Below are 11,465 nucleotides of genomic sequence, written 5' to 3'. Positions count from 1 at the left end.
AGTGATGATAGCTGCCTGGCTTTTAGAGGGCTGCAGTGTGATCAGCTTGGTCATCTTGAGATCAGGGTTGTATCTTGTTGAACACTGCAGCCATGCTTGTGCCTGAGATTCCTGCCACAAAGTCCAAGCATTTTAAACCTTGGATACATGGAAAAATTTCTAGACAACATGAGAATGTCATCCAGAGGTAAAACTAATACTGTTGGTAACCTACAACGTCTCAGCAGCTGCTTGCCCCCTTCTGGTCCATCCTTTTCCTCAAGGTATTCACCCCTAGGGAAAAGCTGAATTTGTGTGGCTTTACAATGGTTGTGTTTAAAAGGGTTTTAAAACCCCACGCTTCTCTAGCGAGATGAAATGCCTACATGGTTCCTGCTCCGTGATGTTGTCAGTAATTTGGGATCTTAAAACACTTTGTGACGCACAGTCTGTAGTTAGTCTAAGTGGGGGAATCGCCTGCCACTTTCTTATCTGTAAAGAGCAATTTCTGGATAAGAGTTTGAACAAGAGGTGTTTTGGTGTTCTGGGATGTTAAACTGGAGGCGGGAGGGCTGCAGAGAGTGCAACTCAGCAAAATCCACAAGGGGTTTTCCAGGGAAAGGGGAAATGCTGCTGGAAGAGGTTCAGAGATCAAGTGGCTCAGTGCTTTCTCCTGAGGCAGCAGATGGGGTGGTTTGGGCTTTTGGAAGTGAATAAATCCTCCTACAGGGCCACTTTATCATAGTGTCACTTCCCTCCCGAGCCCTTTCCTCTGTTCCCCAATCTCATTTGCACAAAAGAGAGAACAGGCTCTGGCCTTTTAGCTCTGGCATTATGCCACGATCCAGCCTTTTCCAGCCTGTTTGTGTGCTGTTTTCCATTCAAGCTGGGGTCAGAGCATAGACATTCAGCAGGGTTTTCCTTAGCTGGGGAAGGCAATAGTTGCACAGCTTTGAGAATCACTGGCAGTAACGTTAATCAAGATTGAGGTTTAATATCTTTTTAACTGCTTTTAGAACTGTTGGAGTGAAGCATGCACAGCACCAGCTTGAGGCAGGCTTTAGCCTAAAGTTGCATGAGAAGTCACACTACAGGTATGTGTGGGGAAGAACATGAAAAAACCCAGTCCAGACTGAAATTCCATGTCTGCCTTTGCGTAATGATTTTACGGAACAGAGCTTCTTAACTCACAAAGAGTTCTAAAGCAGGTATGTTTATTGCGGTGCCAGGTGCGAGGGGCATTGCTCCTGCTAACTTGCACACGTGTATCTCAACAGGCTGGATATTTGTTACACACGTACATATTCATCAGATTTCACAAGCATAGGAGGGGATGATTCCAATTAGTTCCCAGAACTCATTAATACCATTCCCCTCCCCTCTGCACCTGAGCGCTGTCATCTGGTGATCTTGGGCCAGGGTATTCTGGATAAAGTAAGAGGTCTTCCTCGCCATGCACTTTTCATCCTTGGCACAGTTCCCCCAGCTGGCAACCTCAAGTCTTATGGAGAGTAGCTGAAACGGGTTCTTGTCAGATGTTCATCTTCTTGAGGGAAAAGGGTCCATGATTTTAAACAGTGTTTCAGTTACCTATTCTATTCTGAGTTACAATTTAACCACAAGACTAGCAAAACAAGAACATCGCTGTTCCCTATACTAAGTTAGGACAATACATAGTTTGAAGAAAACTCTTAACCCTTTCCTTAGTCCGTTACTATTCGTCGCATCAGTAATATAAGCAAAAGTGTGAACTGGTTGGTGAACTTAAAGGGGTTGTGTGGGGGCTCAAGTCAGATTTGTGGGATCCAGTGTTAGACCTTGAGACTGATTTCAGGGTGTCACTTCTACCCAGTATCTTTTCAGGAAAAGCCCTCACTGTAGAAAAGCAATGGAGGAACCGATTCCCATCCCTTCCCTTGCGCATCTGTGGGCAATGTGAGAACCCGCTGCTAACCACAAGGTAACAGATGGCCGGAGCATCCCGGTGCCCATGGAACAATGCCGCATGGGTCCCGGCATGTGCCCCGGCAGCACCAGCGCCATTGTCCCAGCCGGCCGTGAAATCCCGATTCCACGCCGAGGAGCTGCTGCAAGGAGCCTCTCTGGCTCTGACCTGCCAACGAGCAGCTCCCTGTGTCCCTATGGAAATAGGGAGAGAGCAATGCATATAGAAATGTCATTATTGGGAGGCTTTTGGCGTGGTAATTGCAGAGCCTTGTGCGCGGACCCCCGAAAGGTCATCGTGACAGCAAAAGTTAAGCTATTGAGTCTCCATCAGTCATTCAGCGTTGGCTTTGATGGTGTCGACACCATCAACCGCCGTGAGGACCCACTATGGATCGCTTTGTGGAGGCGAAGGGGGGCTGCCTGGCCCTGGGATGGAGGCGGGCGGTGGCCAGGCCTCCCCCTCCCCTCCGCGGCCCGGCGGGTGTCCGTGTGTCCGTCCCGTCCCCTCCTCTCCCCTCAGGCGCTTATAGCCGGGCCTGCGCCCGCCCGCGCCTCTGTGCCCGCCATGGCGGCGGCGCGGGGCCTGCCCGCCCTCATCGCCCTGCGGCTGCTGCTGCTGCTGCTGGCGGGCGGCGAGCACCGAGCGGGCCGGGCCGACCGCTGCAGCTGGAGGGGCAGGTAGGGGGGGAGCGGAGGGGGACGGCAATGCCGGGGGCACCGGACCCGATCCTTTAACCGGGGCCGGCGGCTCCATCTTCAGGGTGTCCCGGCTGCCCTGAGGGACCAGGCGGTTGCAGCAGGGGAGGGCGGGCGGTAGCTCCGCCTCGCCGGAGGGTTTTCTTCGACAGGAAAGCACTTAGCAGAGCTTTCGCTGAAATCATATCCCTTCCCTCTGCGGTTTGCATTTTTCCTTTTCATAGATTTAATCTTCGTCAGTAAGCAAAAGTAACTTTCCTGAAGGCAGGGGTAGTGCACCATCGTGAGCGAGAGCTGAGGAGCAGGGACAGCCCCATCTGCTTTCATTAGAAACGTTTTCTTGATGAATTCTTACTGAAAACGTTAAAAATAATTTAGAAACGTAGGGTTTTAAATGATTTTGTCTGAGGTAACATCAGTGCTGGCTGTGCAGCTCCTGCTGCGGTCCGGGGCTCTCAGCCCCACACACCTACAGGTAGGACTGTGAGGAGCTCATTGCTGGCCAGTGCTGTCACATCAGGAAGTTCGTTGCAATTTGGCAGAGGGAATCTGCCCTCTGTCATCCCTCTGGATGCTGCGGGCATCCAAGTGTAGATTTGCAGGCAAAAGGGGCTGAGGCTCCTTTTCCACACAGCCTGGTGCAGCACCGAGTGTGAGCAGAGCCCCCCGCTGCCCTGCAGCCCAGCTGGAGGAGGTTTTAGCTCGTCACTAGGGCAGAGTCAGAGCCAGGATCAGGAGCTGTGGCCCTGGCAGCCGTCAGGGTTGTTGTGCCTGTGGCTGGTGATGGACTCCTGGTCTTGTCTTGGCAGTGGTTTGAGCTGGGAGCCCCGTTCCCGGGCGGTGGAGCAGGTTCATCTGCGCTGCACTGAGGGTTCCCTGGAGTGGATGTACCCAGCACGAGCCCTGCGCGTCCTTCTGGAGCCCAACCTCTCCAGTGCCCACCACACCACTGTCTGCATCAAGCCCGCCAGTGACTTCCAGGGTGCCAGCATCTATGTGGAACGTGCTGGGCAGCTGCATCTGGTGGTGAGCGAGGCAGAAGGGGCTCAACCCCGCCACGTGTCTTGCTTCAGTGCCCACACACCACGACGGGTGGCCCTCTTCCTGCAGGCCAGCCCGCAGAGGGACATCAGCCGCCGGATGGCCAGCTTCCAGTATGAGCTGCTGAGCAACCAGAGCGCTGCGAGCCCCGACTTCAAAAAGATGGCACTGGTCGAAGGTAAGAGCAGGGCCAGCCTCAGGGTGACGGTGCTGGGGCAGATCCAAAGTGGCTTCCAATATCCATTCACCTTGCCTATGTGGTGCTGGTGAAAGGAGATGTTTTGGGATGAGGGGTTTGTCACTGCAAGGGAGATTGTTCTGATTTCCAATGTGAGGGCATGCTGTAGCCATGGGAGGGAATGCTGCAATGTAAAGAGAAACTCTGTCTCTCTATTAACAACCAGCTGGGTCCTGGATGTGGGCACTGTGATCATGGGTGTCTTCAGCCCCTGGCAGTACCATCACTGAGAACACCTGAGTGGATGCAGGGAGCCTAGATACCATATTCAGAAGGGACTTAAATTCATCAAGGCCTCAGGATGGTCAGTGGAACTTAAAATGATCTCTTGGAAATGGGATTAGCCATCTAAATTGCTTGGAACTTCATTTACCTTACTTTCCTATTCTTACACCAACATAATCCTTTCTTTGCTCTGTTTATATTACATAACAAGAATTTTGGTTTGCAGCTGATCATAATGCTCTTAAACCAGGTAGTTCTGCCCTATTTCCTCTTGTAATGCACCAGTCCTTCAGCAGTGAGACACAGTATAGTATTACCAGTAACCAACTGTTGTTTTTTTCTAGCTATGTGCCGTCCTTGTGACAACATGGAGCTCCTCATGGCCATTTGCAGCAGTGACTTTGGTAAGCTGAACAAGTGAAAGTTTTTCTGTCTTTAATTATGCATTGATCATTTGGATTTATTTGCTTCTTAAGATAACATCATGACGATACTCTATGATCTGAGAAAGATCACTAGCTTTCACTGGTGTGAAAAAGAAGTGGAATGGGGGGGAAATGAGACCCAGAAGGAACAAGCTTTGCTTCAAGGTCCTCATTTCCTGGAGGCAGAAAGATTGTGTTCTAAAAAAAACTGAAAGTAATTTACAAGTGTGCTGCTGGCTCTCACATAGAGCAAAGTTATATTTGTTTGGACACGCATACACACGTGTTCTATGTGCTTGGGTATGTTCCTTTCTATTCCCTTCATCCCCCAGTGATGAATATGCCCTCTCTCTTTCCTCACAATTTACATACTTCCTAGTTGTTCTACAGGGGTAGTGAATTGTTTGTAATTTAGCTAAGGATTTCAGGTGGTTTAAACTTCCTTCAGTGATATACTGGTTAGATTTTAGGCCTTATGACAAAACAAAGCAGATAATATTCCATAATAAGATAGTGATTTGATGGGACATTAAAAGCTTTTTACGTTTTCGTTACTTAATAATGCAATATATTTTTTCTTTTGATCATGGTTTGTTCATTATGTTCCCATAGCTTTGCACATGAAAATTTGTACCTCTTTGATTATGTCCAACAGCTAAAGCTGTAGAGCTGCGTCTCCACATGGCCGCAATTATAGTGCTGTAAATGTATCTACATATAGAAACAAAACTATGAACTATATTTACCCTTATTCAGTGTTTAAAAAACCACACAAATTCCTGCTTTCCTACTAGGGGTTGCCATACTTGAAGGCTACTGATAAAATCAAATGCCGACATCCTGGTGCTAATACAAATACAGAGTGTAGAACATGCTTCTGTAAAGTGCTCCTTAGCTGGCAGTTTTTCTTTCTCTTCTAAATTAATTGATGCAATCCAGCACATTGCTGCTTCTTGATGAAGTTGTCAGTTCCCATGCAAGGTGCTGTCCCTCTTCACTGCCTGAAAAACCAGAGACTGACAGATGTGGAGGCCCAGGCACACAATGGGGGACACTTACATTTGCAGCACCAACAGAGCAGAAGAAATAGCCCTTTGAATCAGTTCTATTTATGGCCTGACTTCCTTGCCCTGTGCTCACAAATCGCCATCATCAACTGTTTTGATTAGAGAAAATAGCTACTAATGAAAGTGTAAATGACACTGGGAGTGAATAGGAGCTTTATAGTTATTCATAAGATGGAGATCTACAGTCACTAGGCCTTGAGCAGTGCAGGAGCAACATGGAGCACCAGGAACAAGGGCATTATGGCTTGTCAATAGGTTTGACTGCATCTGGTTAAAGCTGGTGACACAAAGAGGGAGACAGAGAGCAGAGACATCTGTTACACAAAATTCTGGATTCCCTTGGAAATTGGGTTAAATGAGGATGTTCCCAGAAACTCCAGAAATAAGCTTTTTCTGCCTCTTGGGTTGTTGACTTCTCTGTACCTGAATAAAAGAGCTGTGTAGCAGAAGTGTGGTGATGTTCCCATTGCATTGGTAACTTCTTATTTGCTCAAGAGCTCTTGGCTCAAATGGTGGCATATTTCTGAGCCTTTCTGGATAAAGCATTGAAATTAATTCAGTTAGTAGAAGAAGAATTGATTGCTGTGAAAAATGGGAGTGATGAGAATGAGAGATGGCTTCAGAACAGCAAACATCTGTCAGATGGGATGTTTCATTCTCCATGCAGCTGATGCAAAGGCTGCTTTCAGTCAGGAGGACTATGGCTTGTTAGGCTTTCATTCCCAAGATAATTCTGGGAGAAGGAGGTACATGCATGATGTATGATTTTTAAATAAGGCTTCAAATAAAGTTGCTTTAAGAGTTCTGCATGTTGTCAGTCATCTCCTAAAGTGTCTTTTGGTGGATAGATGATATTTGAGGGAGGGAAAAAAGTGCCAAACCTTTAAATGAAAAATGTTGAACAAGCTCTGGGATCACCCTGTGCTACTGCTGTCAAAGGAAAAGCTTCAGAGTCCCCTGCAGACAGGAAGGAGGTAGCCTGTGACAGTCACTGTCTTGGAACATAGACTGAATAAAACAAATCCCTGAGTTGACCTTTTTCATGTGCTTTTTCATCCTTTACTGCTACTCTGCATTACCAAACAAGTTACCTGCTTCTTTCTCAGATAGATGATTTGAATAGTCACAAATCACGCTTCCAAGCACCTGGCCTGTTTGTATAAGGATTCTCTGTGTACAGGATGCAATGTAAGCTCAGAAATACATCCACCTTTAGGTGGTAGATGTACAAACTGCACAACAAACTTGTTTCTCCAGTTGTTTCATTCAGTGAGTTCCTAGTACCTGAAGTACTTACCTGCTGCTCCATAACCAACTTCTGTCTTCTTCACATCTAGTGGTGAAAGGATCTATCCGAAATGTTTCCCACGATTCAGAGAACCACATGTCACAGGTTGATGTCAGCGTCCACAAAGTCTACAGGCAGAAAAACAGGATTTTCCAGCAGGATGAAGCAAGTGGTGAATGGCGAGGCCCTATCCGGACCCTGCTGCAATGCAAGGTGAAGAAGGGAGGTGGAGATTTCCTTTTCACTGGAAATGAACACTTTGGTGAAGCTTGGCTGAGCTGTGCTCCTCGGTTTAAAGATTTCATGTTCATTTACTGGGCTGCAAGGGAAAGAGGAGCCAACCCATGTGAGTTCCAGCTCAACTGAAGAGAGTGACACCAGAGTTGAGGCTTCAGAAATTTCAGCCCAGTTTTTGATACTGAGTCTGAAGTAGATTACACCCAAGGACTAAATCTAACAATTTCATCAAAACTGGGGCCTGGAGAACCTCCTGAAGATAATGGCTCTGTGAGCTCTGTAAACTTTGACTTTTAGTCCACATTTTTTAGTTTCTTTTTTGCATCTTCTTGGCATCACAAAGTAACTCTGATTTTTGAAAAGGTTGTCTTTTGTTGTGGTTAGAAAGCAGCCTGTGCTCCGTATCATAAAATTCTCTCAACATCTTTTGCTCCGTGTACATGCTATGTGCTTTTTCTCTAGATTTTTTTTTCTCTTTTACCCCATATCTACTTGTTTTCCTTTCTTCTTTCTTTTGGTTTTACTTTTTCTTGAATGCTAACTCTAGTCTTAGCCATAGTTACTAAACCTTCAGGCAGTTGGCAGGTTTGCTAGGTTTTTTGCCTGCTGTGGGTTAGCAGAGAGATTAACCAACCCTCTGGGGCTCAGTCACAGCTGAAGTAATTCTGCAGCACCCTGTTGATTTCTGCACAGTTGACAGCATCTGATTTTGCTCCATGCAGACAGGCCAGTGAGGGATACTGCACTTTAGCCAATGGGAACACTAACACTGTACTGTCACTGTAAAAGTCAGTTGGAGAAACTCTCCAGGACTCAATGTGGAGTCTCAGAAAGCGGCATTCTTTATTGCAATGCTTGGGCGCAAATGTGAATCACTTCGCAAAGGCGAGCGTGCCTGATAGTTGCCGACAGCAGCTACATGTATTTAGCATCCTCATGCATCTTCATAGCTTTTCCAGGAACTAATTGTAGTATTTGCATCCTAATTACACATGTGCTTTCTTGTTGAGTGGGGGTCTTTGGTGGTCATCAGTAGTCTTCCTCACTATGTTTACTGAATGACCTCAGTGCTTGCTCATGCTTGCAAGGCCCTAGTGCTGAGTTAGCACTTGGTATGTCCTTGCTTCTGTTCTGTTCCAGTCTCACTCCACGCTGGGGACCACTTTGCTATCTTGAAGGCTGGCATCCTTTGTCTTATTTACGTCTTCTTAGTTGTTATCAGTCCCATAATGTTCCTTCCCCCATCAGCTGAACATTCCTTTCTCTCTACGTGTTAGTAAGTTAGAATGGTTTGGTTTATTCTACTATGTTAAAGGCACACACACTATTGTTAGTTTAAGATTTAAGGTTACAGTACCACTGCCATATGAGAAAAGGTCTTTGGGAAGTGCACTGAAATAATCAGTTTTGGTTGTAGTGTTGTCTGCATGAGAATGTAATACTGGGCATTCCTAGTGCAGGCCCCACAACTAATTCGAGGTGCTGATTAGTGCACATCAGGAAAAATCTGAGCTAACTGGCCATTGCAAAGTATTGAAGGATATCCGGATATTCAGGGTTTGAGAGCTGGAAATCAATGGTACACTTGAGGTTTTTAAATGGTTTACTCTTTTTTGGTTGATATTTACACTCTAAATATGAGATAAAACATATTATTTTGGTATAGATCAAAGGTACTGAATTTCTTCCTGATTTGTATATTTGTATGTGTCAGGCTTATGTGGGGTTTTGTCTTTCATAGAGGCTATAGCCACTTCTTACAGCATTAATGTCATAGTTGATACTTGCTTTCGCAGAGCATCATCCATTTTAAATAACATGTTCTTTTTAGAACAAACAAATAGTTTTGTGAAAGTATGGCTGAAAAACTAAAATAACCCAGTGTGAAATGAAACAACATACTTCAACCCACATGTGATCTGGTGATTTAATCCGCAGCTCTGTCGGCTTGGCAGCCTTGCACTGAGCAACCTGAAATCCTTGCAATCAGTGAGAACAATGAGGAGCTTATCAGAGGTCTTGGATGTTGGATATATTAATTCTAGTTGAGTGCAATCTCCCTGTATGGCATAGAGTTGAGATAGTAGTGGCACCTGAATTTCTCCAAGTGGTTGGGTAAAAAGCTTTTCTGGAGAAAATTTTTGTTTTCATTTGTTTAAGAAAATGAATTAAGTTAGAAATATTCTGACTTTTTCTGAGGAAAATACGTAATCTATAGAGGGCCCACACTCAAAAAAAGTCCTGCTGTGCTAAAGTCAGTGTTACCTTTGAGTGCTGTGCTGCTGCTATTTACATTTCGTGCAAATCTTGCAACATCAAGACTGAGGATGTTTAGATACAAACATGAGTCAACTGGGGCAAAGCGGTCAGTGTTTCTGTTGGGATAAGGTTGAAAACTTCAATCAGTGCAAGAGCAGTAAAGGAATTGAAGAGTAACATAAGATCAGGTCATACACTAATTTCAGTGACTTTGTTAGTGTGACAAGGCAGACAGCCATTGTCACAGCAAGGAGCTGTGGTTAGGGCAGGGCAGCATCTGTGTCTCACATACAGAGAGTTGAGGCAGGAAGAGGAGTTCTTGGTGGAATTTGGGTGACAGCTTTCATTAGTGCTGACTTCAAGATAGAACCAGGCCTAGTATGGGGCACGGAAGACCTGAGTTTTAGTCAAAACACATTTGTGAACAACCGCAAGCAAACAAGTGATCTTCTTTCTTTACTGTGGTTGAATTTAACCCAATTAATTATCTTTACTGAGGAAAGCATGTTGACCATTTTCCCCTCTGGCACTGCAAGCTTCAGTCTTTCAGCCTCTTTCAGGAAGGAGCTGAAGCCTTTTCCATAATCCTTCTGATCTGTAACATTTCATAAAGTAGCAGGGCTTTTTATTCACTTAATCATTTGTTCTTTGTTGGACTTGTGCCTGATGTGTCTGTTAGAAAATCAAAAGAGGGACAGAACGTTTCCTCTGCACATCGAAAGACAAAAGAGCCACAGGAATCTCTAATAAGACTTTGACTGACTGGACCAACACCATGAAGTAAAGGTTTGTGAAACGACACTGCAGGCTAAGTCTTCCTGACTGATTTGAATGAGGTTTTCCCTGCTTATGGCAGAGTGAATTTGTCCCTTTTTGAATGGAGCTGGTCTTTCCCTTGTGTCTACCTTGCTTTTTCTGTGCTGTTTCAAATGCTCTGAATTTTCAACACACTGTTCTGGAGGAAATTAGTTACGTGAACACAGGGTTATTCCCTCTGTTAGAAGTTTGATTCATTCACTCCCTTTCTCTAATCCTATTATTATTTTTAAGGTAAACGTTTCAGTATTTTTCACTGCAATGTAAGCTCAACTTTTGTCTCAGATAAAAGGATAAAAACCTTGTTTGTACAACCAAGTAGGACAATAAGTTTTCTGTTCCAGTACAAAATGGCAAAGTTGTGACTTTCAGAAACCTTGAGGGTTCTAGTGGGAAGGCACAGGAACGATGAGCCAAAGTCTTGAAACTGCAGACTTGTGCTGAGCTTTCCCCCTGACTCACGTATCTCATACCTTCTGCTATCAGTGAGGGAGCACATGTGGTAACACCTCTCCTGAGATCTCATTCTGCACTGAGATTTGTATGCTTAACATGGAAAGAGGAATAGTTATTTCTCTGCCCTTGACCAAGAGTCTATCTTTTCTCCCTTTTTAATGGTCTTGATCTCACTCTGTTGAAATTTAGCAAAGCTTTCAAAATAGTCCTGGGAAGTCAGAGTTCAGAATACTTACAGTTTTCTAAATGCTTTTCTCCATTTCAGAGTGATGAGTTTTGGTTTCAGTGATCTGCAGTGATCATTTAGAGAAATGTAATTTGTGCTCCTGTAACTTATACAGTCATACTTAACATTTATCATTTTGTCTCAAGATATAAGCTAGGGGAAAACCTAACCCCAAAGCAAAACCCCACTTTCTTCCAAGTGCTCTCTACCAAGAGCTACTTTATTTGTAAAATGGAATGGAGGTGCTGTAAAAAGTACACATTCTTTTCTTACATTGAAAAACATTGAGGAGTTTAATACAGACATAGACATAATGCAACTGACTCACCTCCTTAACCTCCTGTTGAACTAATTGAGGATCAAGTGTTGCTCAGGATGGTATTTTCAACTAAATTAGGATGGTATTTTCAACTAAATTATCTGCCTCTTTTCAATTAGCTTTTATAATTTTAATGGTGGTTCCTCCCACCCTCCCTCAGTGCTTTGGCTGGACTCACATAATTGCCCATATTTTATGTAAATGGAATTGTTACACCGTAAAATGATATACAAATGTGTCTGCCAC

At 44.8% G+C, this 11,465-nt stretch overlaps 1 protein-coding gene across 3 annotated transcripts; it reads left to right on the top strand.

Annotated features, from left to right (window-relative positions):
* The first annotated feature begins 53 nt into the window (after nucleotides 1–53).
* On the top strand, nucleotides 54–7,641 carry LOC133225182 (meteorin-like protein). Of its 3 annotated transcripts, none has more exons than XM_061377334.1 (6): nucleotides 54–187; nucleotides 996–1,073; nucleotides 1,843–1,939; nucleotides 3,432–3,841; nucleotides 4,471–4,530; nucleotides 6,956–7,640. In XM_061377334.1, the coding sequence occupies exons 2-6, from the start codon at nucleotides 1,055–1,057 to the stop codon at nucleotides 7,270–7,272; spliced, it is 903 nt and encodes a 300-aa protein (XP_061233318.1). In that variant the 5' UTR covers nucleotides 54–187; nucleotides 996–1,054; the 3' UTR covers nucleotides 7,273–7,640. The 3 variants fall into 3 exon arrangements, with proteins under 3 accessions (XP_061233318.1, XP_061233321.1, XP_061233320.1); XM_061377337.1 differs by having other exon boundaries at nucleotides 93–1,073; nucleotides 3,432–3,648; nucleotides 3,733–3,841; nucleotides 6,956–7,641; XM_061377336.1 differs by lacking the exons at nucleotides 54–187; nucleotides 996–1,073; nucleotides 1,843–1,939 and adding an exon at nucleotides 2,421–2,604.
* Nucleotides 7,642–11,465: the final 3,824 nt, after the last annotated feature.

This window comes from Neopsephotus bourkii, unplaced genomic scaffold (genome assembly GCF_033783945.1).
Source record: "Neopsephotus bourkii isolate Nb327-2 ecotype Australia unplaced genomic scaffold, CSIRO-AGI_Nbou_v1 NB_1749, whole genome shotgun sequence".
Taxonomy (NCBI): Eukaryota; Metazoa; Chordata; class Aves; order Psittaciformes; family Psittacidae; genus Neopsephotus; species Neopsephotus bourkii.
Note: the sequence above shows the minus strand (reverse complement) of the source record. Positions and strands in the feature narration are given on the sequence as shown.